This window comes from Perca fluviatilis, chromosome 8, assembly GCF_010015445.1.
Source record: "Perca fluviatilis chromosome 8, GENO_Pfluv_1.0, whole genome shotgun sequence".
Taxonomy (NCBI): Eukaryota; Metazoa; Chordata; class Actinopteri; order Perciformes; family Percidae; genus Perca; species Perca fluviatilis.
Window position 1 is genome coordinate 39,622,222 of NC_053119.1, and position 20,817 is coordinate 39,643,038.

At 43.2% G+C, this 20,817-nt stretch overlaps 1 protein-coding gene across 4 annotated transcripts in view; it reads left to right on the forward strand.

The window, feature by feature from the left end:
- Nucleotides 1-20,817, forward strand: part of bcar1 (BCAR1 scaffold protein, Cas family member) — an 82,809-nt gene that overhangs the window by 17,981 nt on the left and 44,011 nt on the right. Inside the window, exon 1 of one of the 4 annotated variants that reach the window (XM_039807996.1) lies at nucleotides 18,540-18,892. The exons of 1 other annotated variant lie outside the window; for it this stretch is intronic. In XM_039807996.1, coding sequence (XP_039663930.1) covers nucleotides 18,881-18,892 — 12 coding nt within the window. In that variant the 5' untranslated portion in view covers nucleotides 18,540-18,880. Of the gene's footprint in view, nucleotides 1-18,539; nucleotides 18,893-20,000; nucleotides 20,220-20,817 lie in introns of those variants that run through there. 2 more of the 4 variants (XM_039807999.1, XM_039808000.1) reach the window with 2 other exon arrangements.

The window sequence follows — 20,817 nt, forward strand, 5'->3', positions numbered from 1 at the left end:
GATTTTATAAACTACATGTGTTTTGTGTGCAGAAATCTGAATGTGTAAAGTAACTAGTAACTAAAGCTGTAACAGATGAATGTAGTGGAGTAAAAAGTACAATATTTCTCTCTGAAATGTAGCGGAGTAGAAGTAGAAAGTGGCATGAAAAGAAAAGACTCAAGTAAAGTACAAGTACCTCACATTTGGACTGAAGTACAGTACTGGAGTAAATGTACTTAGTAACAGTCCACTGCCAGTATAGCATAAACAGAACCGTGTGGACTCATTGCCTACACAGTATGGACGGCACAGACAGTGCTGTTACATCCTGTCCCTGGCTGTTATCCAGCATCTTTAGTTACATGCTGTACATTTAATGTTCGGAGTACAAAAACGGCTGGTACATCGAGTGAATTTGATTCAGAGTTGAATATTTTTTCTGAGTATGTGGAGGAGGAGTGGTCAATCTAAAACATGGTGTTATATTTTTCTTTAAGCTCCTGGCTTAAGCATCTTTATATTCAGCCTGCACAGACACAAGTACTACACATGAAGTACTAGAAACAAGTCAGCCCTTAGCAGCAGTGTATTTCTGCACTCGCCACTGTACTGGGTAATACAAATCTGACCCACTGCTATTTTTACAAAGATATAAAAACTGTTCTATTTTTACCTACAACTACAGCTCCAATGAGATATATTTAGGTCTCTGGAGCCTTTGGTTGGCACTGAAATAAAAAAAAATTGGTGGAGCTGTAAGAGAATTACAGTCTGAGCGACTTCCTCATCATTATGAAAGGAGTTGAGTCTTTAGCTTTAAGCAGCACCAAACATCTCCCAAGACCTCACGGCTGTGAGCCAAGTAGTTATTACTGTTCCACTTTTATTTAGCTGTGAATCACATCAAGGGCCAGACATGTACAGTAGTTAATTGCTTTTATTTCTTAGAAAAGTCAAATATCTTTAACTGCATTATTGCATGTGTCATATAGTCTTCTCACTTACAGTTTGGTCAACAAAAATGTTGAAGAAAATGCCAAGAACGTTGGGAAACAATGACGCGAAAAGCATCAAAAACATTGTAAAAAGTGTAAAAAAAACTAGTCGAGCCAAAATTTATTTTTAACCTAATTTGATATGGGAGCCTGATCAAATTTTTGACACGTGAGACATTGACTATACCATGACGTGTATATCGATATTGCGAGAGAAAATGACATATAGATGATGTAAGTGTGTGACCTCTAGGGATGTAACGATTACCGGTGTAGCCACGTAAACCACGATAAAAATGTTAACGATAACAATTACCGTTTTCATTTAAAATATCATTATTATCACGGTGGATTAACACGGTGTGGAAACTTTGTGTTTAATCCTTCCCAGCTTCATCCGAGTCTCCTGAAGTTGCCGTGCAGGCGCCTGCGTCGCCCACGGCGTGCATTTGTTGAAGTTGGAGTCATGGCGGGAGGAGGAGATGACAGCGCTCAGGACATTTATCAGCCTATTGCCTAGATTTTTGTAATATAATAAACACTGTTACACTTTTTAAAACTATTTCAGCTTGTGTTGGCCTATCAGTGCTTTCTGAACATATTGAACAGACTTTTAAAAATATCGCGGTAATACCAAAAACCGTGATCATTTTGGTCACTATAACCGTGAGGTTACATTTTCATACCGTTACATCCCTAGTCACCTCATGCATGCATGTAGATGTCACCAGAGCTGTGAGTTACTGGTGCTCCGGGAAGAGTAGGACTTGAGAGATGTTTAGAGCAGAGCAGGAATGTGTAAAAATGGCTGAAAGTTGGAATGTAGATTTGTCTGGGAATCAGTGTGGTGGGTTCAGTAGCTGCTAGAGGAGGCGACTTCCTTATCGCGCTGCTGGGATCTGTGAGGAGGCCCGCTGGGAAGCAGTCAGCGTACACACATCACAACACACAGGAAACGGAGCATTCCTTCGGCCAGACAGAAGGGGGGGGGGACAGGGGACGGGGGACGATACATGAGCCAGGCTGCACCGTGTGTGTGTGTCTGTGTGTCTCTCTCTGTGTGTGTTTGTGTGCATGTTTGTGTTTGCGTGTGTGTGTGTGACAGGCACCACTATGTATTTGTATTATACATCTCTCAAACACATTCTTGACCTCGCTGGAGTAGTGTAGCAGTGAAATTAGGTCAGGATTATTCCCGCTCACATTACAGTAGTCTCCCACCAGGCCTTATGTAAGAGAAGGCCAGTTTCCTCAAACTGTTGTAACTTAAAAAAAAAAGTCCTTTGTCCTCACTTGTACAGGGTTATTACAGTGGTTTGAGATTATGCTTACTGCACTGTGTCCTTTGTGCTTCACTGCTGAAACAAAGGTCTCACAGCATCTCATCAACTGCCCGTGACATTTAGTCCAGATGTTCATGTTCCCCAGAGGATGAATCCTCATGCTGGCCCCGCTCAGGTCAAAATGTCACACAGGCGCTGCATTGCCATCGGGATTGCAGCGCATGTTCATGGTCCCCAGAGAATGATGATCACGTAGTCTCGGACACAAAATATATTTTAATGTAACAGACAGATTGGCATGAATTCTACTCACCTGGAAGATCAGCTGGATAAGAGCGGTGAGACTCAACCTAAACCGTAAGGTTGTGGGCCAGAAAACCCCCAAAATTTGAAAGACTCCTAAAGATTGCAAACTGCAAGGTAGGCGATCACTCTCTGTGGGTTCTTCACTCAGAGTGACACCTTTCACATTACACACAGTCATGTCATCCGTTCGAATGAAAATATTGCTTTGTGCAGCTTTAAGCATTGGGGGAACTTGGATGAGAGTAGTTCATGCTGTAAAGGTCAGAATGTGTTGAAATAGTTTTGTGACAGGCCATTTTATAAAAATCACTTTTCAAGGTCTTAGCTCCGCCAAAACATCTCGTGTCTAATGAGGTGATATCATAGGCATTAGGAGATTACTAGCTGTGAAAAATGTAATTAAGCAGAAACAAATAAGCAGGGTCCAAAATGTACATCCGCCACTCACAAATGTGACTAAGTTAGCCGCCATAGGCGGGTCACTGAAATGAGCCTCCTTCTCTACAAACTCTCATCACTACAACTCATGAGTTGATTGAAGATGTTCTGTTTTGCATCGACCAATGACCTTTGCTGGCCTGAAGTTCATACTTGTGCGTTAGTGTGTGCGTCAATAGCAGGGACAGCATGTGTATGTGTCACACGTCGCGGTATGCTTCACTTTTATTTTTCTTGCCATTTTAGGCCTTCACCCGATAGGACAGCTTAGACATGAAAGGAGAGGGAGAGTGATATGCAGCAAATTCTTTGAGAGGTGCACTTCAGGCTACAGCGTAGGGTCTGTATCTCCACGTACGTACCTTAGGCATCGATTTAAAGAAGAAGCATAAACTGGCCTTTACTTTATCTACTGTAGCTTGCCTACCGGCTCGATTACCAGTAGCGCTGGTCAGGTACCACAGAGGAGAATTTGGTGCTAAATGCAGAGAGAGTCAGCAGGTGTGTGGGGCGGCACACTGCCGGAGAAGACCAACTTAAAAGAAAAAAATGAAGGGCATACAGCTCAGCAGTGTGGGAGCAGTTGAAGGATATTGAAGACCAGCCATTGGCAGATGGCGATGGACAAAAGACCCTGCAAACAGGTATTAAATGTCATCACTTAGTAGGGCAATTATCGCTATTTTATTGAAATCACAATATGGACTGGTGCAATATCCAAATCGCATAGGGCGCAATATTTGGTAAAGGCAAAATATGTGTCAAACCATTCTGAATGAAGTATTGTGGTGCTGTAGTCCTATAGACGACAGAAAACATCTTTGTTTGGTACAGATCCTTAATAATCATTTCTTCTAATATCATGAATCATATCGCAAAAATGTCAAAATAATTGCAATTAGATATTTTCCTCATATCGTGCAGCCCTACCACTTAGCTAATAACAGTTCAAATGAACTTTACTGCTCAGTGAATCCCAATGGCTTCCTGGCTTATAGCATGAATGAATCCAAATATTCTACTTCCATGTAGAAGATGGCTCCCCTCTCCCTCTGGTGCGTTAGAATAATGTAGGTCAGTCATGTTCCTGTGTGCCTCATTCAAACTGACATGTTGCTGCTCCTCTCTTTCGCCCACCCTTCCCTTCCTTCAATTCCCTAATTCTACCTTTTTTTTGGTCTGTATGAGAAAGAGTTGTACAAACAACAAAACATAACAAGTTAAAATGAAGTTAAAGGGTTGTTTCTTCATAATATAAAGTCCTTGTTGCGCTGCACACTGTGGTTCATCATATAAAATACTTTAATAACCGAAATAAAAGCTGCATTAATCAAATCTGGATGGCTAGAGGGCAGGGACAAGAGCTTGCAGGACTGCATCAAGAATCCAAAAGGAGTTCTGACTCTAAGAAGACATCAGACCCACATCGCTGACTTACTCTTCCCATTGGTTAATGAGGATGCATCTGCTTAGAAATCATATTCAAAATATGACAAAAAGTGACAAAATCTGTGAGAATAAGATTTTTTCCGGAGGATTTACTCTAGTAATGCATTATTGACAGAACTACGGGTGTAAATGTCCCATCGACATGATTCCTATGTTCCTGGGAGCATCCATACACCGATATTATGACTGGGATGATCAGCTTTTGTCCGGATTTGATTCTTTCACGATACATGGGTGCCGATTTGATTTGTGTTGCGATTTACATTTACTGCAATTATAAAAGTATTGAGATTCAATTATAGGCGTAATTTACGATTAATAATCAAAACTGGCCTTTTCTGTTTTTGTTCCTTTTCAATGTTTTTGCTAGCCTGACGTGGTCATACTCAGATTCTAGACAGAATATGAGTCTGATGCTGCTCCATTGGGCTGGGATTATGGGGCGTGTTTCAACCGAACCAGGAAAGAAAATGCCTCTGCGCCCAGTTGGATAGACCTACAACCAATCAGAGCAACGGATAGACCTACAACCAATCAGAGCATAGTTGTCAACAGAACTCAACTGCACGCACGCTGGAAGAAGTAGAAGAAGGTTCTCTGTTCCTCTTTTAAAATGAATGCGCTGTCGATATCTTCTAGTACAGACACGTTGGTGGAATCTACACATCTCAACTCTCCAGCGGCGGCCATCTTTGTTGTAAACAAATTCAACCCAAGTGCTCTTTGGTGACGTGGTTGATTACGTTACTGTTAATCATCTGTCCATCATCGTATAAAGCCCGCCCTGACAATTTGATTGGTCCAAACTGCTCTGGTTGGAGCATAGTTGCTCCACAAGGGATCAAGTCCAGACCGAACTTCCCAACCTCAAATGTTGTGGGCGGGGCTAAGGTCAGCTGGCATCCAGGCTATGTTTTTGCTGCTTATTTCAGAGTTTTTCTTTTCTTTTACAAGTTTTTTTTGACACTTTTTTCCACGTTTTTGTTGGCTCTTTTTTTTCTGAAGTCTTTGCCGCTTTTTCCAACTGTGGTCGTTTTTGTCTCTTTCTGTCCTGATGCAGCTTGATGCTTTAAAACTCATTGGTAATCATAGTTAATATCAGCTCTGAGGCTAACAGAGGACATTGGGCTGTTGAAAGATATTCCAGCAGCAGACAGTGCAGCCCATGGACCAGTGTTATGCTGCTCTGTATAAAGGCTACATGCTAATTAGCCTACTCCACTTCTGATGGCCTATAAAAAGACACCGCCTCTGGAGAACTTGGTGGGACTGATCTGTCCTGCTGCCTCTCCTCTCCTCCGCAATGTGATGATGTCAATGGATCTGTGTGTTTACAGGAGTCAGACTTCCAGTAGGCTAAATGCTGGCTTTATGTCAGATAGAATGGGATCAGCCATCAGTGTGTCCACGTGGAGGTAGGATTGGGCATTGAGTACCGGTTCCAACTAGGAATCGTTTCAAAAATAACGATTCCAGTGGAATCGTGATTATCCAACGCTTGTAACGGTCCTGTCATGTTTGAATGAAGCCATGACAAAACACAATGTAACAGCAGTGACTACGTTTACATGCAGCCAATAACCCGTTCAAAACCGGAACATTAGCAATAACCCGGTCGCGCACGGCCATGTAAACACCGGCAAAAACCCGAATATGCTCATATTCCGGTTTTTAAAAACCCGAATATGCTACCTGGGTTACCCCTTTTCTAACCCGAAATTTTGGTCATGTAAATGCGTATCGGCATATCCCCATCAAAAGGAACATTGATTTGTGTTCTGCGCATGTTCTATTCGCTAGGAATCTTGGTCTTTTGAGTAGAGGAACTTCTTGTATGCGCCAGAAAACATAGTTATAATAATAATTATATACTATAATAATATAGTATATATATATATATATATATATATATATATATGTGTGTCAATGCAGAAAACCTGCGCGCAGTATACCGGAAATAAACAAGAAGTAGAGGTAAACATGGCGAGACGCAGCTCAGCACCACACTTTTGGAGCGAGGAGGAAACCAATTTCTTTATTAGTGTGGTGAAAACCATGAATATAATGTCTTTTGTTGACGGCAGAAAGTACCGAGATAGTGAGATTTATAAGAAGGGGACCCAAAAGTTATTGCGTCTTAAGGTTGTCCGTAGGCTACGTCCAGACGCTAACCGCGCGTCGCCGTTTACGTCGGGATATCGCCATTTGATTACAAATGCCACGTACACAGGAGTAACTCTCTCTGCTCACGCATGTAAACGGGTTATTCCGAATGTTTCAGAAACCCGAATAGTGACCTTAACCCGACCATAACCCGAAAATTGACAGCTTGTAAATGTAGTCAGTTTTTTCCTTTAGGATTTGTTTTAGCAGTGGGGGCAGGACACCATTCCTATTCCTATATGGATTTCCTAAGCGGATCTGGTCAGGGTGGAAGGTTGCTGAAAGTTTTTTTTTGCTGATATAAAATGTTATTATGCATTCTTGAGTTGAATCTAAATAATTCTCATATTGGTCACATGATCTACCCACAGACAGACGGACAGTCAGACAGTCAGTGTTCATAAATGCAGTCAATCTGTTATCAAACTGCGTCTTCCCCATCATGTCAGATGGACAGATTTCAGCCGAACCAGCATTTGTGTGTGTGTGTGTGTGTGTGTGTGTGTGTGTGTGTGTGTGTGTGTGTGTGTGTGTGTGTGTGTGTGTGTGTGTGTGTGTGTGTGTGTGTGTGTGTGTGTGTGTGTGTGTGTGTGTGTGTTATCAGCAAATCTAGATCAGTCCAGACTGATGCTCTGGCCCTTCAGGCTTGGTTTCCATAATGCTAGCGTGTGTGTGTGTGTGTGTGTGTGTGTGTGTGTGTGTGTGTGTGTGTGTGTGTGTGTGTGTGTGTGTGTGTGTGTGTGTGTGTGTGTGTGTGTGTGTGTGTGTGTGTGTGTGTGTGTGTGTGTGTGTGTGTTTGAGATTTCAGATAATATATGAACTGGAGGTAAGGCACACTTTAACGCTGTGTCTGCCACAGCTCGAGCTGATGGACTGTTATTGATGTCATATTTTATGGACATATACACATTCACAAAGAGAAAGAAGAAAATAATCTTTGCCACACATGTTTCTCTGCTCATGTATGTGCTGTGTATATTCTGTTGTCCTGCAGGTGTTCTGTAGAATGTTTGACTGCCTGCAGGGGGCGCCACAGGTGGAGGTAGGTGTGACAGCATGGAGTGGAGTCCTAACACCTGAACGCTGATGTGTGTCAACACATATTTTAATACAGTCTCATTTGATAGTGATTCAAATAGTGTCAGTATATCAGTAGTTATTGGACCTTAAAAATAAGGTATGCATTCATTCCAAAGACATGAGAACTGAAAGTATTGACACAGCTTTAGACTGAAGCCATGATGGACATACTGGAGATATCGTGAGCTGTAGTAGTGTCACTCACAGGTTGACATAAAGAAACAGTGCAACATCTGCACTTGTTCACTCTTTAGCCAGAGCCCGATGATAGATGTCAGTTTTGCCACCCTGTGGCCCGGACACGTTAGAAATCTGTCATGTTAGTTTAAATTTTGATGCTGTCCATGCATTTAAAAAAGAAGTTAGAGATTGTAAGACTATATTAGGATCAAAAGTAGACTCATGAACTATGAGACATCTTCTATACACAGTTAGCATAAGAATGTCACAGCAAACATTAAACGTTATAATGAAGCAACCCAACCCAACGGTTTGGTCCACACTGTTACTGTTACTACTGCTTGGAGTGCTGATCAGTGTTGAAGCCACTGAATGAGACTGCATACTGTGTGGATTGCTGCTGCATGTATCTCTTTAAATCTATATCTATGTGAACTAATATGCAGGCAAGACATATTCATTGAGCTGGTTTCTCTCACTTTATAATGGCCCGCGCATATTCTCCCCATAGTTGGCAGCCAATGATGTGAAGTAGCTATTAGTATATTAGTATCAAACCAAGTTCAGGCTCATTTAAAATGCAAGTGTTTTTTCGAGGTACACGGCTGGCCCAGTTTTAGAGATTCCCATGTATGGGACGAAGAAGTGCTCGATGTTCAGTTGCTTTTGATCTTCCAGCTGGATGGTTCTGCCTGATTGTGGCAGTAGAGTCAGGAAGGGACCAAAACAGTACGACCATAGACTGTAGATAAAGATGGATGGCTTGACAGCTCCCCAAAAGTGAAGCCAAAACATTTAGATCACCCCTCATTTTTCTGATCAGTTTTAGTTTTATTAGTTATTTCAGTGGTTCTCAAACCTTTTTCAATAATGTACCCCTTTTGAAATATTTTCTCAGCCAAGTACCCCCTGAACAGCGCAAATCTTAGAAAAAACCCTATACGAAGAGGTACAATACAGCGCTGCACCTATTTAAGCTAAACAACAACCTTGTAACTGAAAAACACTTAAATGCTAGCCTTCTTTTAAAATGTTTAGAATCCATCACTAAATGTATTCCTTATTATAGTATACAGTAAATATTTATTTATATATTTAATTATGTATAAGAAAATCTGCCGTACCCCCTGCAGTACTCCAACGTACCCCAAAGGGTGCGAGTACCACCATTTGAGAAACACTGAGTTATTTGATGCTATAGAAACGGGCTGAAACATCTCGATTGACAGCTGGGATTGAGTTGCGATTGGTCGGCTGGGTGTATGGGCGGGACTTGGATACCACGGCTCCACCACCCGATCATTACTGCACAGACTCTGGCTCCACTTTCGGAAATTTTGGCCTCACTTTTATACAGTGGGATGAAGTGGAGACGCGTCGTCCATATTTTTTTTACCAGTGTATCCCCGTTTGTACTTTGTCCACAGCAAGCGGCCCCAAAATCTCCCAGTTAGAGATTAAATGCCCTAAACATATTCTTTGTAAATCTTTACAATCATTCCCCGAAGGAACAAAGCAGGTATGACTTGATGCACCATCCACATTTAAATTTTCTTCAAAACCTTTTCTTACATTTTCAGTGTGTAACTTGTTAGCTCGGAGATTGTTGTTGTTTCCCAAAACGAACAAAGTTAGAGGATGGCAACACACAGAGAGAGAGTGGCAGGTCAGGCTTTATCCTGGAAATGTTCTTCTGTTGATCCAGACTAGGGCTGCACGATATGAGGTAAGTATTTATTTTGACTGATATTGCGATTGTGATATGATTCACGATATTCGAGGAAATTATAATTTTTGTATAATTATTCCCGTTTTCATTGAAAAATATCAAAATCATTTTTTTTTTAATGACTATAGTCATATGATTTTTGCGAGATTCTGTACCAAACAAAGATTTCTGTAGAATAGGATTTGTAGGCCGGGACGTCTCTGCAGCACCACAATACTTAATTCAGAATGGTTTGACACAAATTTGCCAAATATTGCGCCCCCACCTGCGATTTGGATATTGTACTAGTCCATATTGCAAATTTGATAAAATTGCGATTAATTGTGCAGCCCTAATCCAGACTACATTGTGGGTAACTGAGGGAAACACATCTTGACAATGTGCTGTGTGGCTCTGCACTTCAAACAAGCTCATTGGTTGATCCAACTTTCTGTACACTGGACACAGTAATGTCATAAAAGACATGATATAATATGAGAAAAAGAAGACAGTTGGTTGTAGAAGTAATTTAAGAAGAAGCAATGCTTTACTTCCGTTTATTGTGCTGGCTGCAGAAGAGGCAGCTATGTACATCCAGAGGATGGTGTGTGACACAGGAAGGTGAATGGGTCCATGCTCGACACATCCCATAGGCTGCCCCCTGTAGCGGCTGTCGTTTTGCTTCACTGTCAAAGAGCTGATTGTCTGACACAGTAGAACAAAGTGCTGCCTCTGGCGTGACTGATCCTCCACTCTTGTCAGTCTGCGAGCATCAGTTCAATCACCAGTAGGGGTGGTAAGGTGGGACTTTTTAATAAAACAACATTCTTTTGGTAACTTTTTTGGTACTTGGCAGTGTTTGATTTGCTACAGACAGTTACTGTCCGTACCAAAAGGTATTGAGGTTTGATATTTCCATCACATGTTCAGTTACATGCCTGGATCACACACACGTAGTGCTGCTGTGTCCGTCACACTGCGTCCCATCAGAGTGGGACTGACACTCCACTGTAAAGACAGTGTGTCCGTCTCTTCAATAGGCAATCCAGTGTGTTTTGTCTTCTTTATGTCGCACTGACAGGGTGGCATTCATGCCACAGTTTTATGATAATGGCCCCGACAGCTCTGAATGGCTGTTACTGTGCAGTGAATAGCATGCATTCACACGTTGCAGGCCCATATTGAAAGAGATTACCAGCTGATAAAGACTGTTGACCTCCAGGATGGAGGCATGAGAGACACAACTGCACAAGGCTTTTGTACAAAAGCTTCTTTTATGATTTCACTTGAATGTTCTTCTTTTTATTATATTTTGTTTCAGTTCTGATGTGGCTCTTCTTATCGTCAGTTTGTGACAAAGTGTTAACTTTGTGTGTGTGTGTGTGTGTGTGTGTGTGTGTGTGTGTGTGTGTGTGTGTGTGTGTGTGTGTGTGTGTGTGTGGTGTGTGTGTGTGTGTGTGTGTGTGTGTGTGTGTGTGTGTGTGTGTGTGTGTGTGTGTGTGTGTGTGAGGTCTAATCAACCCGTCACATCATTTTTTGTGCCCTGACCCCTGACCTCGCCAAACTCTGACATCACACTGACAGAGGGACTGTTTGTCCAAAATCCCCTTTACTCACTCCCTCTCTATGTACATGCGTGTGTGTGTGTGCGTGCATGTGTGCGTGCATGTGTGCACATGGATGAACCCTCACTCTGAACTTTCCCAACCCCCTCTTTTAGCAGGAAGTCTGTCTGACTTCAGACTCCTCTGGGCTGTCCTGATCATTTCAAACATGTTTGACAACACACAGCCCAACACACATAGCCCAACACACAGCCAGACACACAGCCCAACACACAGCCAGACACACAGCCCAACACACAGCCAGACACACAGCCCAACACACAGCCAGACACACAGCCCAACACACAGCCAGACACACAGCCCAACACACAGCCAGACACACAGCCCAACACACAGCCAAAACACATAGCCCAACACACAGCCAGACACACAGCCCAACACACAGCCAGACACACAGCCCAACACACAACCAGACACACAGTCCAACACACAGCCAGACACACAGTCCAACACACAGCCAGACACACAGCCCAACACACAGCCAAAAAACTGCCCAACACACAACCAGCACACAGCCCACCACACAGCCAAAACACATAGCCCAACACACAGCCAGACACACAGCCAGACACACAGCCAGACACACAGCCAGACACACAGCCAGACACACAGCCCAACACACAGCCCAATACACAGCCCAACACACAGCCCAACACACAGCCAAAACACATAGCCGAACACACAGCCCAATACACAGCCCAACACACAGCCCAACACACAGCCCAACACACAGCCCGACACACAGCCAGACACACAGCCCTACACACAGCCAACACACAACTCAACACACAGCCCAACACACAGCCCAACACACAGCCAACACACACACCACCCGCCCAACACACAGCCCAACACACAGCCCAACACACAGCCAACACCAACACACAGCCCAACACACAGCCCAACACACAGCCAACACACAACCCAACACACAGCCCAACACACAGCCAACACACAGCCAACACACAGCCCAACACACAGCCCAACACACAGCCCAACACACAGCCCAACACACAGCCCAACACACAGCCAACACACAACTCAACACACAGCCCAACACACAGCCCAACACACAGCCCGACACACAGCCCAACACACAGCCCAACACACAGCCCAACACACAGCCCAACACACAGCCCAACACACAGACAACACACAGCCCAACACACAGACAACACACAGCCTAAGATACAGCGTATGGAAAGAATAAACTTTAGTATGGCGGGAATCTCATGATGCAAGTGAAATTAAACAGACTGTAACCAAGTTGTTTTCTACATCTGATCAGAGATGGCTGTATGTTTTAAGTGCTACAGTGTTCATTGGTTGGCCCGCTTGCTAACGTTAGTTGTATGATGGAATACGATGTTATTCATCCTTCATCTTGCAAAGCTAATAATGAAGTTATTGGATCCATAATGCACCAAAGGCTTGCCTTCTTTGAAGAGGAAGTGCAGATAGTGGTGTGCCAGTGTGGATGCTGCAATGTGCTCTCACGGTTTAATTTCTGGTACGTCAACATAAAGTTATTAACTAATGAATTACTATGTTACATGTAAGTGGCTGTAGTGATGATATCAGTACATTTGTAGAGATATTGTTTTTACTTAGACTTAAAGGTAATTTTTTTTCTTTATTTTACTTTATTCATAAAACATAAAAAAAAAAAACATTGAGAAAGTCAAGTGAGGACATTTTATAGCCACTCAGAAACCGTATTCAGAGCATGACAGTAAAACATCCTCATTTATCCATGTGGGCAATTTGGTGTGTGTGTGTGTGTGTGTGTGTGTGTGTGTGTGTGTGTGTGTGTGTGTGTGTGTGTGTGTGTGTGTGTGTGTGTGTGTGTGTGTGTGTGTGTGTGTGTGTGTGTGTTCCATATTCCATTTTACACACACATCTCTAAAATCTGTTGTTTCCTACTGCAGTAAGAAGTGATCCTTGCAGTTTGCAGAAGTTAGGGTCTGCATCTGGTTTTAGACTGTGAAGAGAACATTTAAATAAAGTGCTGATCACAAACTGTAGCATCACACACACACACACACACACACACACACACACACACACACACACACACAACACACGCACGCACGCACGCACACACATGCAAACAATAGAAATCCAGTATTAAAAATCACTGACTCACCACACACGACATCACAGGAAATGAGCTTCATATCGGGACAAACACAAATTCTATTATGCCTCTTTGTGTGTGTGTGTGTTGTGTGTGTGTGTGTGTGTCTGTGTGTGTGTCTGTGTTATACAATGATCTTCTGTCCCGTCACTACTGCTTGTGGTGAATTAAAAATAGCTGCCCTGATATAATGTTTGGCCTCAGGTATTAGCACCAAATGTCACAGTTATTATGATTTTTGTGAAACACGTGCACAGCTCTGCCTGCATGCGTCACAGTTGTCAGGTAGAAACCTTGTACCTCCAAAGTGTCAGCTTCACAAGAACAACAGCCTTGTTTCATTTCCTTGGTTGGAAATGTATTTTAGGTCAGAGCTAAAGGCTTCTATGAGCCCGGGCGGGTTGGAAATGGTCATCAGCCTGTGGAGATGGCGTTAGTTCATGAACATCACCGAAATCGTACAACAAGGTTTTCACCCAAGAGCAGCCATTACTGTTTAGTGCTCGGGGCTGAGGGAGATCACTTGCTGTTATAATAAGCTGCCTAAATAATGAAGACACACACACACACACACACACACACACACACACTCCAAGCTCCACAGTTAGTGTGTGTCAGCCGCTGGACCAGAGCCGAGAGCTGACAGGGGTTAATGAAGTTATTAACCATGAGAGTGGAGGAAGAGTGAACCGAGAAGACGAGATGCTCATCCTCACACACTGTCATTCATCTGATTCTACTTTTAAATTAAATGAGATTTAATCCACACTGGAGTGAAGGGCCGGGATGCAGAAGAACAAGAGGAATTCATTTATTTCATTCACGCAACTTAGTCGAGAAAGAGCCAGGAGACAGCCCCTTTCAGCAACACATAGAAAGATCTGGAACAAAATCTGGAAATTTAGAAAGACGGGGATGCCTTTAGTTCTTAGTTGTGATCACGCTGATGTTTGTTCAAGTAGTCATTTTTCTGATTTGGTTTTATTATTTGATGCTATAAAAACGGAGTGAAACGTCATGATTGACAGCCAGGATTGACTCGCTGTTGGTCGGCTGGGTGTATGGGCGGGACTTGGATACCGCGGCTCCATCGCCCAATCACTACTGTACTGCACAGTTACTGCAAGATGGCAGCGCCCGTAACCCGGGAGATTTACGCTTCACTTTTGTACAGCGGGAGTAATTAGATTGTGAGTTATTGTATTATTGTGAGTTATTGTTATTTCATTTTGAATAAATCTTTAAAATTTGACCACATTGCCTTAGCAATAAACAAGGTGTTCTTTAATGTCTTTAATGTTTAATGGACTGTTGTTGTTTTTTTAGATCTCTATTTTAAAGCATAGGTTCAGGTACCGTTTAGGCACCTGCACCTTTTTAGAAGTACTGTTTGAGGACCGGTATCGGGACAAATCCAAACGGTACCCGACCCTAATCATAGCTGCTTGGTTGTCCATTTTCACCAGACCCCAGAGGGAAAACAAGGCTTTCTGGGAATCATGGACTAGGTTTGCACAATATTAATTATATCTATTATAAATATTGTGATATTTTTAAACATTATGTAAAATTACAAACGTTATGGGAAAATGCATCAAAATAGATTCATAGCAGATAAAACAAGTTTTCTTACAAAACAATGTTTATTTCAACTGACGGTCATATTGGACTGGTCCAACATGATTAAATAATACCATGTCTACAGAACAGGACATGTTCTACTGGTTGGACAGTATCAAATATATAAATAAAGAGAACAGGACATGTTCTACTGGTTGGACAGTATCAAATATATAAATAAAGAGAACAGGACATGTTCTACTGGTTGGACAGTATCAAATATATAAATAAAGAGAACAGGACACAGCTTTTCTTTAGCTCTTCTTATTTGTTCCATATAGTTGTCTCTATCTATTTCTTCACTCACACTGTCACTCTGTTGAAACATGCACACACATGGTACGCTCCGTAGGGTTCGTCACGTAGTGGACCCGTGCGCTGACGTGCGCTGACGTGCACTAACGTGCGAGTGGCACGGTAACTGGCCAATGAAATGATGATCATTACGGCGTGTGAAGCGGGCTCTAAATCAAACACAACTAAGCCACACAGCCAACGGACGGGACGCAGCGCTCCACAAAATAAACAAAATATTGCATACTTATTGCGACACTTTCGATATAATATTGAGCAACGTGATATTGCGATAACAATATTGAGTCAGTATATCATGCACCCCTGTCATGGACTTGACTGGCTGTGTTGAGCCAGCGCTCCTTACCCTGAACTGAGAGTGGAGACAGAAACTGAGTGTTCATGAAGCCACTTCGCCAATAGATCCATTATCATATTCACATTCACATTGACCTACATTGCTTAATCCTCAATGTGTGTGTGTGTGTGTGTGTGTGGCATGCACTTGTCATTTATAGGTCAGCGTGACAGAGGCAGTTGTTGTGTAGTGTGGCAGTCCAGAGAGAACGGCCCGGGCCGTGTTGTGTGTGTGTGTGTGTGTGTGTGTGTGTGTGTGTGTGTGTGTGTGTGTGTGTGTGTGTGTGTGTGTGTGTGTGTGTGTGTGTGTGTGTGTGTGTGTGTGTGTGTGTGTGTGTGTGTGTGTGTGTGTGTGTGTGTGTGTGTGTAGGTGTGTGAGGAATGTTCTGCTGGATGGTTGGCATCAGACACAATGTGACTACTGTTGTTCAAATATTAGAGGACAGGCAGTAGGACCAGAGGGCACACAGAAATATTTGAACATCCTACAAATCTTGTTGATCCAGGTTTTTCTGTAGAACCAGTTAACCATTTCCTGGATTGCGCCGGTGCTGCCCGAAATTCCGCCGGATGTCCGTCCCCTTCCTCTTCCTTTGTGTTGGCGTTCTAACCTCCGGTGGATTTGTGAGGACTATGGTTAACTGCTCCTCAGATCTCTGCAAGGGTAAATCCAGACAGCTAGCTAGACTATCTGTCCAATCTGAGTTTTCTCTCGCACGACTAAAACTACTTTTGAACCTAGCGCCGTCCAAAACGATTGGGATTGGTTTAAAGAAATACCAATAAACCAGAGCACGTTTTTCTCCCATCCCAGAATGCTGTGTGGACTAGCCAGACCTTCCTCTGCAACGCTGTGTTAGGGTTGGGACAGATGCCCCAGCCACGTTTTAAGTCCAAAGTCTGGACCCAGAGTTGCTCTGTTGTTGTGTCATTTTAATTTACAGTATCTCACAAAAGTGAGTCCACCCCTCACATTTTAGTAAATATTTCATTATATCTTTTAATGGGACAACACTGAAGAAATGACACTTTGCTACAATGTAAAGTATTAAGTGTACAGCTTGTATAACAGTGTAAATGTGCTGTCCCCTCAAAATAACACACAGCCATTAATGTCTAAACCGCTGGCAACTAAAGTCAGTACATCCCTGATAAAGTTCCCTTTGCCTTTGGAATTAAAATAGCCCCCCCACATCATCACATACCCTTCACCATACCTAGAGATTGGCATGGGGTACTTTCCATAAAATCATCTCTCAATGCAAATCAAACCAGCTATTAGGCTAACCGACATAACACCATGCCAATCTCTAGGTATGGTGAAGGGTATGTGATGATGGGGGCGGACTATTTTTCCAGCCTTATTTCTTCATTGTAGTTTTCTGAAAAATAGTGTTAAAATCTCGTCTCGATCTCGTGAGCTGGGTGTCTCGTCACACCCCTAGTACCCTGTGATCCCCACCGCTCTGTGTTGCCTCTATCTTTTCTATTCCACATTTGATTACATTTTTGCTTTTTCTTCTGTTTTTTCACTTTTTTTTCCACTTTCCCATCTGAATATGAATGATAAAATGAGCAGTGCTTATTGGTTATTGATAGTCCATAGAGCACTCCCTAATCAGCGTGCATTGACGTGGCTCCAAGAGCCAGTCGATGCACACCTCTGCTTCCTGTTGCAAAACTCTCCCACTGACCCTCAGAGAGTGGGTTCATGACCTTGTGTGTGTGTGTGTGTGTGTAGGTGTGTGTAGGTGTGTGTGTGTGTGTGTGTGTGTGTGTGTGTGTGTGTGTGTGTGTGTGTGTGTGTGTGTGTGTGTGTGCGTGTGCGTGCTGTCTGCGCCCAGGTTCAATCTTTCATGCATCTCATTCTATAAATGCATGCATGCATACATGCATACATAAGTTTGTGTGTGTTCATTCATTCATGCTAGCTAGCTGGTTACAATGATAAATGTGTGTGTCACATTGTAGTGTTGTCTATACACGTTATTTGTGTGTTTGTCCTCTCTCTGAGACACACTAAGTAACCTTAGTAACCTAAGTAAGTGTGTGTGTGTGCGTCTGCGTGTGTGTCTGCGTGTGAATTTCCAATTAAATATACATATTAAGTAATAGGAAACAATTGGACACGTTAAATATAATGGATTACAAGTTTTCTGACATGGGCTTAATTGTCTTTTATACATTTAGTTGTCATGACACCCAGATAGGGCTGTGCAATATATGGATATTATTTCGACATTGATATATGAAGCTAGATATCGTCTTTATCGATTCTATTTTGGTGCTTTTCCTGACGTTTTTGTTGCCTTTTTTGAACGTTTTGGTCACTTTTTGTTTTGTTTTATCCATGGTCAATGATGAATTATTTTGACTGATAGTTGAGATCAGAGGACGTTGAGTGAATCACAGACTGGTTCATGTCAAAGTTTATTCACTTTTAAAACCATTTAAACATTCAATGGAAGTAATCGTTAATGTTACCGGCGAAGAATGTTGTATAGGTTCCATACAACGTATATCCATGCATCCAAGTTATTTTGGGGCAATTTGGTTGAAAGAAACCAATATTTCTCATACAAAAACTTTGAAAACGGGGCCAACACAAGGGTTAAGGTAGGGTGACGCGGGACCACCGATCTGAGGCCAGAGACAATTAGAGATGAGGTAATGCTGCCTCACACTCACGTGCACTTCACTGTGTCTGATTCACCAGCACTGGCAGTCTCCCACAGCCAGGGGGAGAGAGAGAAAGGGGGGAGACGGGACAGTGGGAGGGCACAGCTCGTTTGCATGAGAAGAGCTCCTTCGGGCCAATGGCCAGACTGGATTCAGGGAATATCAGGATCCAACAGGAAGTGACGTGTCGGGTTACACGCTCCTCCCTCTTTTCCTCAGGCAAGAGAGAGAGAAAGAGGGAGGGAGGGAGATCAAGGGAGAGAGAAGGGGCGAGCGGGGCAGAAGTAAACGGGCCAAGCAGCAGTCTCATTCTTACTGTGTGAGATCACATAGCGACAGAATGTGTCGGGATCTGCTCCACTCCTGCACACAAGACTGAACGGGACACAAGGACAGACACAGGAAAGGAAAAGGAGGGAGGACACAGGGACATAGGAAGGAAGGAAGGAAGGAAGGAAGGAGGGCGGAGGAGGAGACCTGGAGTAGTTTTGGGATCTTTTGGGATCTACTCTCGGCAGAGGATCGAGTTGGCAAAGTGTCTCACAGGGGCTGAGCTACAGCCGCCCCACTGCAGCAGGGACAAAATGAACTATCTGGTGAGTGTGTGTGCGTGTGTTGTGTGTTTGAGTGTGTGTGAGTGTGTGTTTAAGAAGGAGATTCAAGTGTGTGCATGCTAAATCACTGCCTCTGTGGCACTCTCTGGCTTTATAAGAGTCCTGTGCCTTTTTTGGTGTTTGTCTACTCCTTCATCTCCTGTGGTTCTCTGTGTGTGTGTGTGTGTGTGTGTGTGTGTGTGTGTGTGTGTGTGTGTGTGTGTGTGTGTGTGTGTGTGTGTGTGTGTGTGTGTGTGTGTGTGTGTGTCTGTTTTAGCAGGACCCGCTATACCCCAGCTGTGCATGGACTGAGGTGGGGAGGGGGGGGGGAACTTGAGTATGAAGAAAAGGAAAATGTGAAGGGGGAGGAGAGGGAAGCTCGAGTTAACATTTTCTCTGCGGATTCCTACCTTTTGTTGGCTCTCAGCGGGGAGTGTGTGTGTGTGTGTGTGTGTGTGTGTGTGTGTGTGTGTGTGTGTGTGTGTGTGTGTGTGTGTGTGTGTGTGTGTGTGTGTGTGTGTGTGTGTGTGTGTGTGTGTGTGTGTGACTTTAAACCCTTTGCCCCACACACACACACACACACACACACACACACACAGGTCGAGGAAACTTCACAGTCCTGTAAAGGAATGTGCAGCGACAAAAAAGGTGATCAAAGTTCCTCCTGTTTTTCCCCGAGTAATCTGTTGTCTTGATTTGTATGGAAAGAGTTTTTTAAGTCACCAACTTTTCTTTGTTAGGCCATTGAACAGAATAAAATGGAAGCTATATGCTGTGAAAAATAAGTCAAAGATAAAAAGATGTGACATTTCTAGGTTGCAAATCTGAAGGATTCAGTAAAAGTTTGTGACTGTAATCCTCCTGAGAGCTCACTGCGCATGTTTTCTTTTCAACTTTCTTCCTTGAATGCACCGCTACACAGAATGGGAAAACACAGCACAGGCCGGACAGCCGTCGTCCGGTTTGTGGCAGAAAGAAAGGAGAGAGAGAGAGAGAGAGAGAGAGAGAGAGAGAGAGAGAGAGAGAGAGAGAGAGAGAGAGAGAGAGAGAGAGAGAGAGAGGGAGAGAGAGAGAGGAGAGAGAGAGAGAGAGAGAGAGAGAGAGAGAGAGAGATGTGGCCTGTCTTTCTGCTGACTCAGAGGAAAGTGGAGAGAAATGAAGGTTTCATGGCCAGAGGACAGAGGCAGAGAAAAAAAAATGCTTCAGTAAAACGAGGACAGAGGCAGGACCAGATGATATGTGCAAGTATCGTGTTGGATATGACATTGATTCAGTAAAACAGAGAGACACGGAGGGGACTGGTTGACTGGAGGAAGAGAATAATGGTCTGGTAAGGAGGGAGAGAAAAGAATGGAAGCAGGAGAGATAGAAAGAAAAAGGAGCAACAGTCCTTCCCTGCTATTGTTTGAAAGAGGCTTCTGCGTCAGTGTTGGCTCACTGCTCATGTCATACCACTGTGTGTGTGTGTGTGTGTGTGTGTGTGTGTGTGTGTGTGTGTGTTGTGTGTGTGTGTGTGTGTGTGTGTGTGTTTAGGGTAACTACACAGTCAGGAATGTGGCAGACAGTGAACTGCTGCGGAGCGGATCGCTGTGTGTGTAAGGAGTAATTACACGGCAGTAACTAGTGTGTAATTAATATAAAATAAGAACTGGGAGGCAGCCGTGTCGAAGCGTTGCCATTGACTGTACAACGCTGCCATGTTGTGTCTGCTCATTCTCGCTGTTTATTCAGACGTAATGTCAATTTTTCACTAATAAATGGCCTCAATGTAAACTAAGTAAAGCGGGTCACTGTTGAGAGTTACATGCATAGCGTCAGAAGCGTTCAACTCTGAAAGGAAAGAGGCAGATACAGAAAGAAAAGATTAGTTTGTTTTTTTCCAATTTGTATTAATCTTTTAAAGAAAAGGCGTGTTCCATGGCAACATG